Source organism: Poromitra crassiceps (assembly GCF_964638095.1).
Source record: "Poromitra crassiceps genome assembly, chromosome: 21".
NCBI lineage: Eukaryota > Metazoa > Chordata > Actinopteri > Beryciformes > Melamphaidae > Poromitra > Poromitra crassiceps.
In genome coordinates this window covers 28,693,830-28,713,807 of record NC_139638.1, presented here as the reverse complement: position 1 = coordinate 28,713,807, position 19,978 = coordinate 28,693,830, and the positions used below count along the sequence as shown (strand labels likewise).

General features: G+C 41.6%; 4 protein-coding genes across 4 annotated transcripts in view; 3 read left to right on the top strand and 1 right to left on the bottom strand.

Annotated features, from left to right (window-relative positions):
- Positions 1 to 926: 926 nt before the first annotated feature.
- Positions 927 to 2,873, top strand: orai1b (ORAI calcium release-activated calcium modulator 1b). Its single transcript, XM_083657629.1, has 2 exons — positions 927 to 1,274; positions 1,395 to 2,873. The coding sequence occupies exons 1-2, from the start codon at positions 1,161 to 1,163 to the stop codon at positions 1,950 to 1,952; spliced, it is 672 nt and encodes a 223-aa protein (XP_083513755.1). The 5' UTR covers positions 927 to 1,160; the 3' UTR covers positions 1,953 to 2,873.
- A 1,243-nt stretch (positions 2,874 to 4,116) lies between these two features.
- Positions 4,117 to 6,486, top strand: LOC310795558 (calcium release-activated calcium channel protein 1-like). The gene is made up of 2 exons (XM_083657630.1): positions 4,117 to 4,278; positions 4,407 to 6,486. The coding sequence occupies exons 1-2, from the start codon at positions 4,165 to 4,167 to the stop codon at positions 4,887 to 4,889; spliced, it is 597 nt and encodes a 198-aa protein (XP_083513756.1). The 5' UTR covers positions 4,117 to 4,164; the 3' UTR covers positions 4,890 to 6,486.
- A 1,003-nt stretch (positions 6,487 to 7,489) lies between these two features.
- Positions 7,490 to 9,172, bottom strand: morn3 (MORN repeat containing 3; the record flags this gene model as incomplete). The annotated part of the gene is made up of 5 exons (XM_083657418.1): positions 7,490 to 7,555; positions 7,640 to 7,824; positions 7,906 to 8,065; positions 8,765 to 8,922; positions 9,028 to 9,172. The coding sequence occupies 5 exons, from the start codon at positions 9,170 to 9,172 to the stop codon at positions 7,490 to 7,492; spliced, it is 714 nt and encodes a 237-aa protein (XP_083513544.1).
- Positions 9,173 to 10,889: 1,717 nt separating this feature from the next.
- The window catches only part of tmem120b (transmembrane protein 120B), a 14,371-nt gene continuing 5,282 nt past the window's right edge, over positions 10,890 to 19,978 (top strand). Inside the window, exons 1-10 of the mRNA XM_083657874.1 lie at positions 10,890 to 11,020; positions 12,742 to 12,860; positions 13,580 to 13,696; positions 13,789 to 13,848; positions 13,957 to 14,052; positions 14,168 to 14,257; positions 15,693 to 15,758; positions 15,919 to 15,980; positions 19,317 to 19,409; positions 19,705 to 19,769. Of these exons, the coding sequence (XP_083514000.1) occupies positions 10,958 to 11,020; positions 12,742 to 12,860; positions 13,580 to 13,696; positions 13,789 to 13,848; positions 13,957 to 14,052; positions 14,168 to 14,257; positions 15,693 to 15,758; positions 15,919 to 15,980; positions 19,317 to 19,409; positions 19,705 to 19,769 (831 nt within the window). The 5' untranslated portion in view covers positions 10,890 to 10,957. The remainder of the gene's footprint in view (positions 11,021 to 12,741; positions 12,861 to 13,579; positions 13,697 to 13,788; positions 13,849 to 13,956; positions 14,053 to 14,167; positions 14,258 to 15,692; positions 15,759 to 15,918; positions 15,981 to 19,316; positions 19,410 to 19,704; positions 19,770 to 19,978) is intronic.

Here is a 19,978-nt window from a genome sequence, read left to right as displayed (position 1 = left end):
TAATGGTCCGATTATCCATTTATATTCAAATAAATGTGTGACCATCACTGCATGAGGCTGTGGAGGTTAATATCAAGTGGTAGCCTACCAATTGCCTCTTTAACCTCCCACAACCACATACTCAGAATTCGACTTGTTTCACTCAATCATAGTCTCACACAAGGACCCCGTATTTTCACTGCAGGTCCTACTTTTTCATGCATCTACTGTTTTATTGTGATTGCTACATGTGTGAAAAATATTGCCTTAACACAGGTTCAGGCTTGATTGGCTGGACTGTGAGCAAATAATTGAGAATTTATTTATAACCAGGGAAGGATTTATGACATCACTGATGACATCATAATGACAGGATTGTGGATGCTGATTGTTTTCGATCACTGATGTCACAATATCTATGGCATCACTGATATCACAATGTCTATGACATCAGTGATGATTCACAATGTCTATGAGATCATTGATGATGTCATAGGATTGTGGATGTTGATTGTGGAGTGGGTCAGTCAGAACCCGCCCTATTATGTCGAGGGGATATGTTACTGTAAACAAAGCTGTCACTCGAGTTGTGATGTCACCAGTGATGTCACTCGAGCAATTGTGATGTCATCAGTGATGTCACCACCAGTGATGGTGACATGATCATCACTGCGCACCATGTGCAATTTTGCACCACGGAACAATTTTTTTTAAAGAAAAAGTAGGGCCTTTGTTAATGCAACCTGCAGTGGAAATACCGGGTCCTTGTGTGAGACTATAGTGAGACTCTGATTGAGAGAAACGATTTAGTAGTCAGTCGACTTCTGAGGCTAGTACTAGCAGCCTCCCACAACCCACGTTGCAGGGTGTGTGCAATCGAGGCGTCACGCAATCGACAGCAGCGGATGTTCCCGTGCGAAGCGCGCAGGCTTGTGGGTAATAAGCGGTGCGGGGGGGAGCGGTCAGCAGCAGTCAACAGCCGGGCGGTGAAAAATAACTTCTCGGGCTTGTGTCAGTGCGTCTGACCTGCTGCAGTTGCTGCGAGGTTAAGTAGCCTATTCAAGTGTAAATGTTTGACATGTGATTGCGAACGCTTGCTCGTCGTGTTCCGCGGTAGAAGAAGCTAACTGCGACACTGCTACTAGTGCTCGCTCGCCCCAGTCCTTTCGAACACCAGCGCAATGAGTCTGAACGAGCATTCCCTGCAAGCACTATCGTGGAGGAAGCTCTACTTGAGTCGAGCTAAACTCAAGGCTTCCAGTCGGACATCAGCTCTACTTTCTGGATTTGCTATGGTAATGTGTTCAGCACTGCATCATCTCATGTTGTTAGATCGGATCTGTCACATGACCAGTGATTATCATGCACTGCTGCCCCGACAATAGTGTAACAGTTAGCATGTTGTGTGTTTATAGGTGGCTATGGTGGAAGTGCAGCTGGACAACAGTTACCCGTATCCACCTGGACTGCTGATCGCCTTCAGTGCCTGCACCACTGTGCTTGTGGCTGTCCACCTCTTTGCTCTGATGGTCAGTACCTGCATTCTGCCCAATATAGAGGCTGTCAGCAACGTCCACAACCTCAACTCTGTGAAGGAGTCCCCGCACGAGCGAATGCACCGGCACATCGAACTGGCATGGGCCTTTTCTACTGTTATCGGTACCTTGCTCTTCCTGGCCGAGGTGGTTTTACTCTGCTGGGTGAAATTTTTACCTATCAAGCCCAGGCCCAGCAATAGCACCAGCATGTCTTCTGGTGTGGCCGCTGCCATCACATCCACCTCTATCATGGTCCCCTTTGGTTTAGTCTTCATAGTCTTCGCTGTGCATTTCTACCGTTCCCTGGTCAGCCACAAGACTGACAGACAGTTTCAGGAGCTGGAGGAGCTCTCCAATCTCACCAGGCTACAGAATGAGCTGGACCACAGAGGGGAATCCAACATCATGCAATCTCCTAGCTCACATTTCCCATAGATGAGTAGCCTACATGTCGTGATGGATGAACTCTGACCCTTTGGGTTTTACGCCAAGCCAGGATGGTATTGAGTACCGCAGGAATGATGTATTTTTGTAGGCTTACCCCAAAGTCCCTGCACTTCCTGGTTTCTAGGTGTAAAAGGCAATGGGATTTGTGTATGTCAATTTCAGTTAAATGCATGAGATAAGATCTGTGGTTCACACAAGTTTATGACAAACAGCTAAGTTTGTGTTCGGTAAAATAATCGTCACAAATGAGGACCACTTTTATGACTTGAAGCATAAATGCGTTTTTATGCGATTTTTCAGACCTTATATCATGCATTTCACCGAAATCCCCATGCAAAAATCCCCATTCACGTTTTACACATACAAGCCGGAAGTGCTAGCATCCAGATCTTCCGGACTCATTTCTGCGGTAGCTGTTGGTTTCTAATTTTCATCACAGGAACGAAGATAACACCCAAAAATGCCTGTATTTTTAGATTTTTATTTTCATTCTTTTTTAATCAACTGTGAACACACACGCATCTGCCATAATGCATGTAACTTGAAATCGGTAGGAAAACAAGGTCTTAACTGTGGCTCATTGCTTGGTTTACCTCATACGTTATGGCAGAGACATCTTAACAAATAACACTGAATCCTGTGTTTTGCCTAGTCTAAAAGGAAGTACTCCCATCTGTTTATTTGCTTTACTGTGTTTTGTGAGCCACACGTATTTTACTTTCTTCTCTATTTGTTGTGTACATGTTTTAATGCTTGCCGTTTGCATTTGACATTATGGTTTATTGTAACGCCTGTGGTTTGCTATTTTATTTGACTGAACTCCTGCCAAAACTGTACTAGGGTATATTTGCTGACATTTTTAGCACAGGCTGTGGTGTTAAAAAAATAAATACTTTTTACCAAATGGCATTCTGAGTTTGAAAATACTTCGGACATGTTATTTGAAGACATGGCACTGCTATTACATATCGAGGGCTTGGAACCAAAGTGCGTTATTATAGTACTACAGGAGAGCCAAAACTAATTTTGAGCAAACTTTGATCAGTTGCCGTTACCACATCCTAAGCACATTTTAACTTTTTTTTTTATCAGATTCAGCAGTACTATAAAAACAATACTGCTACAGTTTGTTATTAACCTTTTTCTTTATTTTTTATTGGCAAAGTGGGAAATACACCTTTTTTGGCACGAATGTCCCAATACAGCCATGCAGAATATGGGCCTATGTAAGTCAACATTTGTAAAACAATTTTAATACACATCTAGCAATTACACTTTAATAAACACTGAAATATGAAACATGATCAGAATATATATCTTTATCTTGAAGTAATGCTCAGCAGCAACTTTCACCAAGGCATTTAGAATTGTAGGCTACACTGAACAAATTGATACATAGATCGTTAGGTTTTCTTCTATATCAGACACAGGTTTTTGTTTCTACCTGACATGTTTCGACGGCAAAACTTCCGTCTTCATCAGAGGTGTCACTAGATGGTGTTACGTGTCTTAAACAGCTGATGTTGTTTACAGAGGCGTGATCGTCCTGTCAGATAAGACACGTCACACACCATCTAGTGACACCTCTGATGAAGACGGAAGTTTTGCCGTCAAAACATGTCAGGTAGGAACAAAAACCTGTGTCTGATATAGAAGAAAACCTAACGATCTAAGTAAATTATAGACACTACGAACCTTTTTGGATCAAATTGATACATGTTTTATGTTAAAAACTTTATACAACTTATTAATAAACCAATATAGGAATAAACTACTTTTCATTCTAAACTAAATATATATTTTGCGAATATAATAGATTTTTGTGTCCCACATCACTTATTGATGTCTTCTGGGACACATTCAAAGACCTGTAAAAACACCTTATCACTGATGGATAACTTCAGCTACCAGCAGTATTATTATCATAGCTCATCTCGATCAGTATAAAATGACATTTTTAATCTATAGGCCTATTGATCTAGAAGTTTATGATATGGGATGCAAAAGCATTTTGAGTTGACCTACATCCTCCACCCGCAATGCTTGTTCAGTTTCGAAAGTGTTCTTCTGCAACTGTGGGTGTGAACATAGCCACTTCCACTTTTGCTGTGTGAAGACATGTTTGTCCTGTTCCGTAACAGAATACCGCTAAGCTAACTACGACACTCCAGTCCCCCAGTCTTTTGAACACACAAGCGCCATGAGTCTGAACGAGCATTCACTGGAAGCACTCTCCTGGAGGAAACTCTACTTGAGTCGAGCTAAACTCAAGTCTTCTAGTCAGATATCAGCTCTACTTTCTGGATTTGCTCTGGTAATGTATTCAGAACTGTATCTTTTCCTATTAGAGCGGATGTGTCACATCATGACCAATGGTCCAGTGATGATCAGTACAGTACATGTATAGGCTATGTGTAGCATACTGTGTGTCCTGTTTTCCAGGTGGCTATGGTGGAAGGGCTGGACGACAAGTACCATTATCCACCTGAACTGCTCATCGCCTTCAGTGTCTGCACCACTGTGCTTGTGGCTGTCCACCTCTTCGCTCTGATGGTCAGTACCTGCATTCTGCCCAATATAGAGGCTGCCAGCCACGTCCACACGCCCGAATCTGTGAAGGAGTCTCCGCACGAGCGAATGCACGGGCACATCGAACTGGCATGGGCCTTTTCTACTGTTATCGGTACCTTTCTCTTCCTGGCCGAGGTGGTTTTACTCTGCTGGGTGAAATTTTTACCTATTAAGGCCACCAATAACACCATCTCTTCTGGTGTGGCCGCTGCCATTACGTCCACCTCTATCATGGTCCCTTTTTGTGTAGTCTTCCTACTCTTTGCTGTGCATTTCTACCGTTCCCTGGTCAGCCACAAGACTGACAGACAGTTTCAGGAGCTGCAGGAGCTCTCCAATCTCACCAGAGTATAGGATGAGCTGGACCACAGAGGGGAATCCAACATCATCATGCAATCTCCTAGCTCGCATTTCCCATAGATGAGTATGATGGATGAACTCTGACCCTTTGGCTTTACGCCAAGCCAGGATTATGTATTTTTTTCAAAAATTCATTGTGTACATGTTTTCATGCTTGCCGTTTTTGCATTTGAGATGATGGTTTATTGTGTAATGCCTGCTGTTTGCCCCCCTATTTATTTATATATTTTTTTACTGAACACCTGCCAAAACAAAACTGACATTTTTAGCACAAGCTGTGGTGCTAAAATACTTTTTTTTTTACCAAATGGCTTTCTGAGTTTAAAAAAATACTGTACTGTTATAATAATAATAATAATAATAATGATTGGATTTATATAGCGCCTTTCCAAGGCTCAAAGCGCTTACACAGAATCATTATTCGTTCACACCATTCGTACCGGTGGTTCAGAAGCGTGGCAGCCACACATTGGCGCTCAACGGTCCCTCCGAACCACCATCATCATTCATGTCTACATTCATACCAATCATACCATTCATGTCTTACATTCATACCAATCATACCAATCATACCAGGCAAGGAGGGTTAAGTGTCTTGCCCAGGGACACAACGATTAACAGCTGGGAGGGAGCGGGGATCGAACCGCCAACCCTTGCGTCATTGGCTGACCCGCTCTACCTCCTGAGCTAAAGCCGCCCTCAATCCCCCTCAGGAGGGGGATTGGAGCCAAAGGGCATAAATAAGTGTGTTATAGTTTGAGATTGAGCATTACAAATTAGAATAGAATATTAATTGGGATGTGAATAATAGGGTACTAAAAATGACAGTATTACGACAGCATGCATTTTGATTCGACCTAATTAGGTTGTGTCGTTGCGAATGTTGCTGTGTCGTTAGAATCCTCTACCCACAATGCTTGTTCAGTGTCAAAAGTGAGGTGTTGCTTGGTGTCAAAAGGGCGTAAGTGCAGTTACGCACTTTTAGCAGCAAACAAAACCCTATGTTTTGCAGTTACAACTTTCAGTTTTTGCTTAATTAAAACATATGGGTCATGATTTCAGTTGTGTCCTTTTGGCACTGAAAGGATCACTGAGACCTTTGAATTGATAATATTCATATTTGCCAAAAATAACAATTATAGGACCCTTTGGCTCCAAAGCCCTCAATATGTGAATCATGTGTACTGGATATTTCTGCTGAAGGTAACTTTATCTTTGAGGCCATTTACACCCGGCAAAACATGTGTTTTCTGCCATCAGATTGCTATCAGATTGTGTTTTATCACTTGAAAGTACAGGTGTAAACGCCCCCAAAACGCATCGAAGAAGGATTGCAATCTGATCGGCCAAACCACCTCCGGAGGTGGTCAGGGATGCATTGTGTACACATTGAACACAAGTGTAAATGCAATGTGTCCTCTCAATCTGGATACAGCAACTTTATGCGGATTGAGAGGACACCCATTTCTGCCATCAGATTGCAATCTGATGGCAGAAAACGCATGTTAACACCAGGTGTAAATGGAATCAGGTTAATGTGGTCAAGTACAATCTGATGGCAGAAAACGCATGTTAGCTTTTTTTATTGAGTTCCAGTACATTATGTATATACTGTCACAGGTTGTGATCTGTGTCGTTGATGTTAATACAAAATGCAATTCTGTGCCCTTGTTCCTCTGTGCTTGATTTTCTAAAGATTGAGCAGTCCACTTGTCTCATCCAGAATTAACGTTTTACTAGTTGAATAATGCGCTCTAAAAGTGCCACTCCTCGAGTACTTTCAATCATGCTAGTGTAGAGGACAGTGTTCAAATTCAGTTAATTGCATTTTGTGCAATTTAACAGAGATTAAGTACTAATTACATACTGTACATACATTTTGGAGGGAGTTCTTGTAAATATTACTCTTAGCCTTACAATAATATAATTGATGGCATATCATTTATATTATCACATTATCATACCCATCAGTATGAGAGGAGTCCAGACCTGACATGGTGGGGATAGTAGTGATGCACAACGGATGGTGGAGGTGGGCATAGGATGTGGTTGTTTTAGAACTTCCCTCTTACAGTATGTAATGGAAAAATGCAGCAACAAGGCTTTTATGTTTATATGTCAACTGCACCAGCATCACTGGCAATAGATCAAATAGCTAAGAGGTGACCGTACTTTTTTTAAATTATTTTACAACTTATGTTTTCTATGTATGCTGGAAGGAGGAATTTACGCTTTAGTATTTTGGCACCAACAAAAAAACATTCTCAATATTAGTCAGCAGTTTATTTTTGTTTCTGAGTGGGGACAGTGGTGCAGCTCCGTATTACTAACACCTTCCACACAATTGAGAGGCAAAGTGAACGTCACTTCCTGTGAAATGTTATGCGATCTCTCATGTTTCTAAATATATCTGTACCGTTTGGTTTGAACAAGGAAAACTATTTTTTTAATAAACATTTTACAAAAATATTTATGGGAAAATAAATGGCGAATGAACATCTCTGGTACAGTGCTGAAGCAGGAAGTGACGTTCCACATTGGCGCTCTATTGTACATCAAGAGTGTGGGACTTTTGCTGTTGATCCTCTTGCTCTTTAACACTGATCATGGTAAGCTGATTGGGTTTTCATCAAAACCGATTTCATATCCAACAGGTGTACCTTGAAGAACAGGTGTGGAAAAAGATTAATAATAATACAATTAAACGTGTGTCTGTAATACTACTTTCAGCCAAAATGTTGTACCTTAGGAATTGGATACTTGGTTGGTGTTGGTGCTTCATCCCTTCCGAAATCAGAGAGAGTTCCACATTTGGCCACTCCGTTCACCCAAAGGCCTTCGTAAAGCTGGCCTTTGTCCAAATAGTGGAACGTTCCATGGCCATTCTTCTTTCCATCCTTCCAGCTGCCTTCATACCAGTTTTCATTTGCTTCAATACACGTCAGAGAGTCAGGACCAGCCTCACTAAAACCTTCTATTCAGACAATAATGTGAAGCCAAACTCCCTCACCAAATCGAACGACGCCATGTCCGTGGTTCTCATCTTCCATCCACTCTCCCTCATATACGTCTCCGTTATCGTAGTACATTCGTCCCCAGCCACTCCGATGGTCTCCACTCCACTCCCCCTCGTAAACAGCTGACTTACTGTAGAAGTATGTTCCAACCCCCTAAAGAGGTGGAGAAGAAAGCATAATGTATCAGATAGTGTGAAAATACTGTGGTACAGTCAGGCCTGTAGCCAGGGTTTGGGAAATACCGAGGTCATTTTAGCGTGGCGTGGGGGGCCAATGTTGTCCATTTTAAAGTAAAATGCTTCAATCTGGTGCGCTTTGAGAGCAAAATGAAGAGGCTAGATCTATAAAGAACTACAGACATCATGTTAGATTAATATCCTCTTTACTGTGCTGTTGCTTTAAAATGATACCAAAAATAAATGTCTCTCCATATAATATAATTTATATTCTGCATACAGGTCACATGGCAGAATACTGCTCAATTAAATACAATGGCCCATCTACACAAACATCACTTACAGGGGAGTTACTTACCCATTCACTTCAATAGAACTGTCCCCCAAAGTCTAGCCCCAATCTAGCCTCAATGCAAAATCTGAATGTTGTGAGTTATCTCTCTTCCTTCTATAGCACACAGAGAGGAAGCAAGTTGTTGCATTTCCGATCAACTGTCGCATTAAAACATCAATGACAGATGAATAGATCTGGGGACCGGGGCTATTTTTCTAAAAAAAAAAACCCTTTTTTTTGTGTGTGTGTGTAAAATACCGAGGTCATGACCTCGGTGTCCTCAATGGTAGCTACGGGCCTGGGTACAGTAGTGTGGAGAGCAGGCAGTGTGCCGATACATACATGCTTCTTGCCATTTTTCCATGCACCAAAGTATTGTCTTGTGTACTCGTGGGTCTCTGGGAGTAGTATGCTGTAGGTACCATATCCATCACATTGTCCACATTTCCAGTCTCCATCGTAAAATGCACCATCCTTCGTCCAAACCTGAGTTCCTTTTCCTGGGAGGGGGGGGGGGGGGGGTGTTACAATCAATGATCAATGACTAAACATATCTTCTGTCATGATTAATGAGCACACGTTGCTACACTGTATCTTACTCTTACCATGCTTCTTGTTGTCCAGCCACTCCCCTGTGTATTCATCCCCATTGGCGGAGAACACTGTGTGTCGCAATCCACATTTCTGTGCTTTTCTGTCCCATATTTTGGACAGCGGTTCACTCTTTTGAGTTTTTCTTAAATATGGCATGACTTGGGACAGACTTGATGAAGAACCTATAAACATAAGTAAGACATGTTCGCACAGGCACAGGTAACAGGAAATGGTTAGGCACAGGTAGGGGGAGCTCATACAGTTCTCACCAGACCACGCACTGACTAGACCAGTGGTTCTCAAATGGGGGTCCGGGGACCCCCAGCGGTCCTTGAGGGGGTTCCGGGGGGTCCCCAGCCAAAAGGGGGGTGATTTATGTTTGCTATAATTCCATTCATAATCATAAGTAACACAATGACTATTTTTCTCATGGTTTTTATACACTTTCTGTAATAAAACATCTAAAAGCATCAAACTTATTATCATATGGGGGGACCGTGGGACAAGATCCTATCAAATGGGGGTCCGTGGTCTAATCTTTGTCAGTTATAGGAGTCCTTCATGTGAAAGAATGTGAGAACCACTGGACTAGACAGACCACAAGCAGCATTCGGATACTTATTGGAAATAAACTGGTCTGTTAATCTCATCTCTACAATAAATCACCAACTAAACTGCATATCACTGTCCAACATCCGTTTATTATTAGGTCTGTGTCAGATCACTCCAACCTACCTGTGTTGTGTATTATGGCAAGTGGAATGGACATTGGAAAGTAAAAGAAAAAAGCAAAAAAAAGCAATACAATTCTATATTATGTCCAATTTACTGTCTGACTCTGGAGCATACACTGTTGCCTAATTGAACTTGTATACAGTTAATTTGATTGGACAGGAGGCCTGCACAAACTTTAGGATTAAGAAATAAGTTAATGTACACACATGAATACACTCACCCGTTATTAGGATGAAGTCATTGGTGTTTGCTGAAGCCAAAGTAATTGTGCTGTAGGCCTATGATGTGTTCAAGCAAAGCAACTGTTTTCCTAAGCCATTTACAACAACAAAAAGACAAAACAACCGACTGACTGAAGCCTGCTAGTCGGATAGCTATAGCCTTTTTACTCTCCTACCGACAGAGCTGGGGTTCCAGTAACCTAGCAACTTGATGTTTTGAGGTTGGTGGGTGGTGTATGTTTGGACTGGTGCCATCGCCATGGAAGAGCAGTGTCGCGTCCTTTTTCTCACGCACCCGATTTGCGCCAAGTCCCGCACTCCTCGGCCTCTGATTGGCCTACCCTGATATTTTATCTTAACCGTAACCAATCATCCCTCGTCATGACGAAACCCAACCCAATCATCACTCCTCATGACTAAACCTAACCAAACACAGTCTCCCTATGCCATTTATTTATTTATTTATTTATTTATTTATTTATTTATTTATTTATTTATTTATTTGTTTATTCAGTTACGACAGTGAACTAGTTTAAGACTGAATGTGTGTGTGTGTGTGTGTGTGTGTGTGTGTGTGTGTGTGTGTGTGTGTGTGTGTGTGTGTGTGTGTGTGTGTGTGTGTGTGTGGTTAGTGTGTGTGTGTGTGTGGTTAGTGTGTGTGTGTGTGTGTGTGTGTGTGTGTGTGTGTGTGTGTGTGTGTGTGTGTGTGTGTGTGTGTGTGTGTGTGTGTGTGTGTGTGTGTGTGTGTGTGTGTGTGTGTGTGTGTGTGTGTGTGTGTGTGTGTGTGTGTGTGTGTGTGTGGCAACCATGGTTCTATTGATGTCTACTGTACACGTCACAACAGCGTCACTTATCTTTCGATACGCAGCCTGGTTTAAAAAAAAGGAAAAGAGCTGCTGGCGTTGTCTGAACTGGGGGAACTGCAGCCACGGCACTGACTGGACAGACAGCCTGTGAGGGGAGAGAGAGAGTCTGCTGTGCCACAATGTCGCTGCCGAGGTTTCAAACTGAATGGGAAGAAATTGACCAAGAATATCAACAATTACAGGTGACTGATATAAGCTAATAACAACAAGCTGGCATTAGCAAATGCGCGCGACGGCTAACTTTAGTGAACGTAGCGTTAGCTAGCTAGCTTTCTGGATCATCCAATCCAGATTCCCCATAACATGTCGTGTTATGTCGCGAGCGGGTTCTTATTCTTTATAGTTATCTGTCATTCATATCCGCCCCGCGGGGCCACGAACAACGCATTGAACTTAAAGACCTGTTTGAAGAGTGCATTGTGTGTCAGTGAATAATTATTACTGGTGTTGACTGTGTCTCTGTCAGACTGTCAACGTAAGCTAACGTTAGCGGTTAGCAGCAGGTTGGCTGGGCTGCTAGTCGGCAGGTGGCTAACGTAGCTTCTACAGATCCCTGGTTATGCGACTGGTGTTACAAAGTTGCTTGTTTAAAGGCGGTGAAGTAACTTCACGTTAGCGTTGTTGTGTTGGATGTCAAGCTTAGCTAACAGTCCTTTGTGTGACCAGCAGGGTCTAGTAAGCTAGTAGCTAATGTTAGCTAGCTAACTTCAGAAAACATTGGAAATAGTCTTTTAAAGAAGATAATATACCTTCACTTTAAGACGAGATTTAAAAAGAAATCATGCTATGGCGTGAGCACCTCTCCCCGAAAGATAGTAGCAGAAAACTATAAATATAGTTACAATATAGAATGTAGAGCTGCTCCCTGGAGAATGAATTGAGAAATAATATGGTGAAGGTGACTGAGGCCACCCAGATAATTCCTTGAGAGAGGAGGTTGCTACAATACTGATCTAGGCCAGAGCTAATTTAGATTGAGCTAAAACGCAAACATTTTGCTTTTCACAAATCCTCTCTAACGTTATAGAGCCTGTGACATTGCAAGCTCGAGTCATAACTCTGGTTTGTGGCTTGTAAAACAGTTGTTCCTGTTCAGAGTATTGGTTAAACTGTCGAGACCATTGGAATGACACTTCAATTCGTAAACTGTCAAACGTTTCCCTTAAACTGTTGAAAACCGAGCAGTGGTGAGATGAACTCACACAGGGTTTTCCTACCATTATAAGGCTGGCAGCCGCAGCACCCGGGCGATTTTGGGCACCGCACCTAAACCAATTCAATCTAAAATCAATGTTGGCCTCCTCCAGTGGACTACTTTAGAAACGTTTGTGTTTGCGCTGTTTGGGTGTCCTTCATATTATCTGATTATGTTGTTATTAACATTTTAATATTTTTCCAAATGTTTGGACACAGATATGGTCCAAAATTATGTGAAATTGCATATTTTTGATTGAAAAACATTCAAATGTTCTACCCCTAACCCCCCTCCTTGACCCTCTCGTAGTCGTGCCACAGGATTATCAATCCTGACCAGCACACAATCTTGAAAATCAGTTCTGACAGCCAAAGTGACATATACTGCTCAAAGTTGATGCAAGTGCATGTAAACTGGAGTATCAATGTAATGTGTGAAGAATATAATTTTCAGAATAAGAAGAATGTGGTAAAGATCTGTTTTAGTGAGACTAGTATGAAAATGATGTCTGAAATAGTTTGACTGTGTAAACATTGTCAATCAGGACACAGGCGTCACAGGCTATTTATCCTACATCCTATCTCATGATTTATTTATTGACAAAATAGCATGATGTCAAAATTGTTTTTGTTTTTTCCCCAAAATTATTTTTATTCACAGGATTGCAAACATGTCTAGCCTAATTTGCTGTATTTGTTTGCCAAACAGGAAACTCACAAAGTGTATAAACAAAAACTTGAGGAGCTCACCAATCTTCAGTCAACATGCAGCAGTTCCATCAGTAAACAGAGGAAATGCCTGAAAGACCTACAGCACAGCCTGAAGAGGTAAGTCTCCTGTTGTCCTGCTCTGTCAGATCAAGAGGCCCATGGTACTGCTGGACTGTGGGACACTTCAGACATCTTTGACACAAACAAACACCCTTTGTTTACACCGGGGGTTAGTGAACTTGAGTAAGGTAGTGTAACATAGTAAGCCAATGAGCTGGTCCTTATAGTCACCCGTCATTGTATTTTGTCATTTTTAAGATATTTCATATATTTCTGAGTCACTCTCTCGTAACGGACAAGCCCGTCTTTTATTGTCACACGAACACCACAACACATGCATGCGGCCACAACACACTCATGCTGACGGTGGCCGGTGAAAAGTGTCCTCTGCATTTAACCCATCCAGGCATGTCCTTTCATGTCCTGACCATGCTGATTAGTCACAGTACTGTCCACCATTTAGAGATAATAACATGTATTTTGATGATCGGGCGTCCGTTTTGGACAGCCTGTGGAAAGTGGGTAGCTGGTTATGCAATAAGACTAGTCAAATTAAAATAGAAATAATAATATAGACAGTGGGTGGATTTCTTGTGGAAACCTGTTGAGCTCTGATCCTTTCAATAAACAAACAATAATATGGCTATCTCTATGCAATTACTGAATTGTTCTTTCACTCTGAGAGGAATGCAGGAGGAAGGAATGTCTTGGCTTATGCAGAAGGTTCTGAACGTTCACGTTACCTGTCCTCATGTTACCTTTCCCATTGTTCACAGGTGTGTACAAACATGTGACGAGAAAGACTTAAAACTACTGAAGGACATTCAGATACAAAGCAAAGATAGAGAAAATGTCTTCTTTGATATGGAAGCGTATTTGCCAAAGAAGAACGGGTCAGTACTTTTGGATGTGGATTTTTTTACTCATAATTTACTTGGTATTATTATGACCGTGAATATTGTTTGCTTTACCTTCTCCTTTTCAGCTTGTACCTAAATTTGGTCCTGGGCAACGTAAATGTAACCCTTCTCAGCAACCAGGCAAAGTATGTGATCCTCCGTGAGTCTTCTTGAACAGATTTTTCCACTAGAGTTGTGTTTGCATGTTGTCAGCTCCTCATCATCTCCCATGTGTCTTCCACTTATTTGTATAGATTTGCCTACAAAGATGAGTATGAGAAGTTCAAGCTTTATATGACAATAATTCTGATGTTTGGGGCCATAACCCTTCTCTTCTTCCTCAATTATCGGTGAGTTAATTCCCATTCCGTTAATAAGCATCTTTTTTGTAGTCACATCGCAAAATCTAAAGAGTGGCTCAGTAATATATATGTATTTACATGTATATATTTTCTGTTATTTCAGTGTCACCGATGAAATCTTCAACTTTTTGCTGGTTTGGTACTACTGCACACTGACCATAAGGGAAAGCGTTCTCATGAGCAATGGCTCTAGGTGTGTAGTCTATAATAAATAGTTAGAGTAAAGGTCCTTGCACATCGGGAGCGTGCGATTAATTCGCACGTCAATAATATTTTCCGAACCTATATCAGTCAATGCGACCGTGCATACCAACGGCGAAGTTTCGCTGAGCGTTATTGCGGTGTTTATTTTTTCGAACCACGGTCGATTTTTCAGAAATTCGCTTCCGACGTGTACACATCTGCGGCTGTGATTGACAGGTGGGTCAAAACTTGCATCGCAATTTCGTGCCGTATATTCGCATCGCTCTTGATGTGTAAGGACCTTTAGGCTGGCTTTACACTGTGAAACTGTCACACAACTTCAGTTGGTTGAAACTGAGGTGAAACTTAAGTTGCAAATGATTTGCATGGTCTAAAGCAGTGCTTCTCAACTGGTCTAGCCTTAGGACCCACATTTTTCTTAGTCATTAAGTCGTGACCCAAATGTCATCTTTTTTTTTTTTTAGGCCTACATGCTTTTTAAACAAGTTGAAACTGGTGATGCTCGCAGCTATAGTAACATGACATGTTTGGTACCAACGGATGCCTTAGGTCTTCTAGTTTCAGAGGAGACCATATCTGGCTTTAAAAATGAGCCTGTTACAGCCTCTGAAAGACAGCAGTGTTGGGCGTGGACGCCGCCAACCCAAGGAGTAGAATAACTTTTTTTCCCATGCACACATCCTCGACCCACTCAAAACGGCCCCACGACCCACTTTTGGGTCCCGACCCACCAGTTTAGACCAGAGAATGGGTCTAAAGTCCTCTGCAACGCACTTGAAAACGTGTCTGAAACTCAGCTGCAACAGTTGCAAAACTCTCAACATTGTGAAACTAGTTTCATGCAACAGCCAATCAAAACACTGACTGTGGCTCTCTCTTCCTATCCTCCGGGACAGCCACAATGAAAGAAAAGTAGCCAGCCAGTGGCAGAAGAAAACCTGATACAACACGTCCAAATTGATATTATCAGCTAGGAAATGATACAAAATAAGATACAAAGATGCAAGTTACAATGACATACCCCACTTGATACAGTATCTACTGTAGCAAGATAGAGTAAAGGAAAAACAATATGACAGATGAAACTAATCTAGCTCGCTTGTTTTAGTGAAACAAACTTATCGTGTTGCATGAGACTTGGTATTTTGAATTGCTTTGTGTAAATGTCAAGTTGCATGACAATTATGTTTCAGGCAATTGGCAACCTGCTACTAGCTGCGTCAAAGTTTCACCGTGTAAAGCCAGCCTAATTCAGAAGCACTTTGATTTTACAGTTGGCCTCAATACACACTTTTTTCCCACTTTAGGGGTTTTTAAGATGTTGGATCATCTTAAAAACCCTGAATTAGTTTAATTGACTCTAATCTGTTGTATGCAATTGTCTTATTTTCTTATTTTTCTCTACTCTATATGCCCTGTTTCAGGATTAAAGGGTGGTGGGTGTTGCACCATTATGTGTCCACCTTTCTTTCAGGTGTTATGCTCACCTGGTAAGTATTTATTTTTTCTTGTTGGTTTTTTGCCTTTAATCCCATTGATGTCACATTATTGTTTCAGAAATTACATTTAAACTTTGTGTCAAATGAGTAAAGTAAGCACCTGTTAAGGCTATCAATGTGAATTGTTTCAATCCCCTTTTTTTCCTCGTAGGCCAGAGGGGGCGATGTATCAGATGTTCAGGACCCCGTTCCTCGCTTTCTCCATCTATCAGAGTAAGAAGTTTCAATTGATTAACGAGGCTTTGACTGCTATATAAACTAGGGATGTCACGATACTAGAATTTCTGCTTCGATACCGACACCTAGGAAAATATCGATACTCGATACCATTTTCGATACCACGCGGGGGGATGCGACAAGACATCAAGAGGCATACAAAATAAACAAAGACAGATGGACGGACAGACGCACGCTTCTCCATAATCTAGGCCTGATAAAACTCATTAAAAACTTTGACCTTACACAGCAGATTACACCCGTTCTCGTCATCAGCCTATCAGAACACAGCAGATTACACCTGCTCTAGTCATCAGCCTATCAGAACACAGCAGATTACACCTGCTCTAGTGATCAGCCTATCAGAACACTTTGAGCTTGTTGAAGCAACCCACCAATGACAGGGAGGGAGAAATCAGTAGTATGTTTGATTTTTCATTAACACGTTGACTGCCACTGACGTATATATACTTCTATTAAAAAATCGATTTTTTTTTTTGACGGTGCTACGTGGATCAATGCCCCCCGCGTCTCCTATGGAGATATTGGAAGTATTGAATGTGTATAATCTATTTTACCGACCAGCTAGGTGGCGACGATGCCCTCCCGACAGAGAGAAAGTCAACCAAAAGCAGCCGCCTCCCGCGGCTGCTTCCTCCATTCTCAAGGAAATGGCTTGCCGATTTTACAGTCATCAATCACCAGACTCGCCGCTCTCGGGCCACGCCAGCAGCAGCACACGGGGGATTGCAAATTTGCATAAGCCTAGAGTCGCACGGGGCTTCATCGGGGCTCTCAAACCCAAGAGACGAGTGAGACCTATCCACACTCGCTGCCAGGGAGGGAGGCTGCTCGAACTCGCTGCCAGGGAGGGAGGCTGCTCGAACTCGCTGCAGCAGCAGCAGAGCACTCGCTTGTGACAAACGCAGGCTGAAAGCCACTAGACACGCCCACGTAGGGAGGAGTTGAAGGAGAGGGCGTTCGGAACTATATTGTTTGGATGTCTGATCTCTCACTGATGCCAAAAATAAATGGTTAAAGTGACTGTTCTGCCTGTTTGATTGAATTTCACAAAACTGCGATTATCTCAGCTTTCACTCTCAGACAGCTGAAACCATGCTGTACTCAACGGCTAATATCTACATAACTACTAACTCTACAAACTAACTCTTTTAGACAGAGAAAGCACACATTCTATTAGTACTTTTCTGAACTTTGTGTTCACAAACTCCAAGCAGAAAAGAATCCTCGGCTCTTTTAAAATGAGCCAGAATCCTCAAAAAACGGCCTGGCAGAAGCTACCTACAGCAAAAAAAAAACGGCTGGCAGTCAATGTGTTAAGAGAAAGCACTGCTCATATTGATACTGTTGCAAATGAGTATTGTATCAGTTAATTTTTTTTAGTATTGATACTTATCGATACTATCGATACCTGTTGCAAATGAGTATTGTATCCGTTTAAAATTTTTAGTATTTTTTTCCCGATACTATCGATACTTTTGACAACCCTAATATAAACACACCTCCACTGCAGATTTAAGTCCATATAGAAATAACGTCTTGTTTTACTCAAGTCTATAAAAAAACACGCACACAAAACTACACGAGTACAGCTGAATCCATTATATGTGCTATTCTGTTGTTTTCCCAACTGGTTAAAATGGCATGCAAAGTGAGCACAGTCCATTTGAATTTACCACGTACCATGGAAATAATTCTGGAAAATTTGGAATCTGGAAAAAAGATTAAGGTTAAGTCTATAAATTCTGCAACAGCCAATTAAACCGGCAATGGTATTTCTTCTCTAGTTTGCTAAATGGAAAGTAGCATCTCAAACTCCAGACTGCGCACTGCGAATAGGTGTAAACTGTTCAAATCGCTACCTGTACCTGTGTCCAGATTTATTCTTGTTATAATGGTAGAATTGTGTTCCTGTGTTCTGTGTCAAATGTGTGGAGCTGCTCAATTCTGTGCTTGCCTGTGGGCTCTAATTGGGTGGTGAAGGTAACGACACAAGGTCTATAATCGCACACCGTTTTGCAAACTCGGCTGAAATTTGCACTAAGAACGTAGAAGGTGGACTGGAGGAGTGAGATGCTGAGGCTCAATAGCCAGCAAACAAATAATAATCTGTCTTTATTCAGCAGCCATGAGGAACATGTTTCATCTCTAGATCTTCTCCATGAGTACATTGACACATGTATAATTTATGCTAGAATTCAAAATTCCACTCCAGCCAGGCAAAAAAAAACAAAAGAAAACACAGGTGGTTCCGAGTGAGCGAGTCCAAAACGTTCTCTTAATTTCCCATGTCAGACCTGTAGACTCTGTCATGCTGTGATAACAGGGGACACTTTGAATCGTCCTCACACAGGTCAAAGCATGAGGCTCAAGTGCTGGATCACCTGTTATAGATATACTGTATGTTGAAATGTCCTTGTGGGTCAGTAAGACCAGCAGGAAACTAAAAAGCATAAAAGTTGCATTCGCTGCAAGGATGAAAATTCTCCAGTTGCGAGAGACATTTGAATCTGATCAAACAAGGTGTATTCATGTGACTATTTCAAGGCATTGTACTGGTGAATAGCCCCAGCCAGGGCGGCGACACACCCAGCCTGATAAATGCATTCATGTGTTGGACACGCCACGGTTCACCTCAGGGCCCGCAATTAAATTAGTCTCTTAGTGATTTGGTATGAATCATGACATGGCATTAAGGGGATGTTTGTTTCTGGGTTGTGGGTGGAATTTCAAATTCTAGCAAAAACTATTCTATGTATTGAGATACTCATCTGGAAGATTTATACATAATGTGCGAGGGGAAAAAAGTTTTTTGAAATATAGATATATGATTACCAAAATTCGGGGGAACCTGTTTAAATACTGAAAACTAAAGACTGAGCGCTTATGGGAGGTTGCTATTCACATTTCATGGGGGAAAAGAAAGAGGCCCTTTTTTGATGGGGCTGTCAGATAGTAGATGCCACATTGTTTGATAATAACTGATGTATTTATATGACTGGAAAACAATTATGCTGTGGAACTGGTTTCTCACTGGAATAGAAGGGAAAGTATTACCGCCCTCTGGTGGTTGGATACATTGAAGAATAAGAACATTCACTTCTCGGAATCTCATATAAAATGACAGAATATAACATCATGATTAACTCCACTTAATAGTAATTCCACTTTTGATGTCATGTTTACTTTTGTTTATTGTAATCATTCAAGGTAAAAGGAAAACAACAGGTTTGTGCAGGGTTACATTTCAAAATGATCTTACATTTGACAGACTGTGATGCATTATATTTTTGTCATCCATTTGTGTTCCAGGCTTTGTGCAGTTCCTCCAGTATTACTACCAGAGCGGTTGCTTATACAGGTTGCGAGCTTTGGGAGAGCGAAATCAGCTGGATCTCACAGTGGGTAAGTCCTGTGCTATTTCTGGTCGTAGTCATTTCACTCCTTTGAACTCCTCAGACATCTGCAGCACCATGTCTGGGAAAAATAGGGGAAAGGTGAGGCGGCGAAAGTTGTTGCCCATCATTTCGGAATAACTTGGGAAAGACCTCACTGAATCATGTCCACATTTCTGATTATTGCACATAGAAAACTGAGCAACAAGATGTTTTCCAAGCATTTCCACATACACTGTGGCATTTTATGCTGAGGTTGTATTCTATGCCACTCTGTCTCTTACACTATTTCTGTGTTTCTGCAGAGGGATTTCAATCCTGGATGTGGAGAGGCCTCACTTTTCTTTTGCCTTTCCTCTTTTTTGGCCATGTAAGTTTAAAAATACAACACATTTCTACTTTTATTTTTCTACTACTACTTTTTTCATTTATTATATATATTTTTTTAATTGTGAAATGTTTCAAATCAGGAGGAAATTAGTGAAACTCCTTGGATGAGGGCAGCAAAGGTTCAATATGTGTGTATCAGACAGCAACAACCTGAAAAGACAATGTGTTTTTACTCAAATTAAGTGAGTC

Coding starts and splice junctions, on each gene's coding strand:
- orai1b (XM_083657629.1), top strand. CDS start 1,161: ATGAGTCTGAACGAGCATTCCCTGCAAGCACTATCGTGGAGGAAGCTC. Junction 1,275..1,394: donor TACTTTCTGGATTTGCTATG/GTAATGTGTTCA, acceptor GTGTGTTTATAG/GTGGCTATGGTGGAAGTGCA.
- LOC310795558 (XM_083657630.1), top strand. CDS start 4,165: ATGAGTCTGAACGAGCATTCACTGGAAGCACTCTCCTGGAGGAAACTC. Junction 4,279..4,406: donor TACTTTCTGGATTTGCTCTG/GTAATGTATTCA, acceptor CCTGTTTTCCAG/GTGGCTATGGTGGAAGGGCT.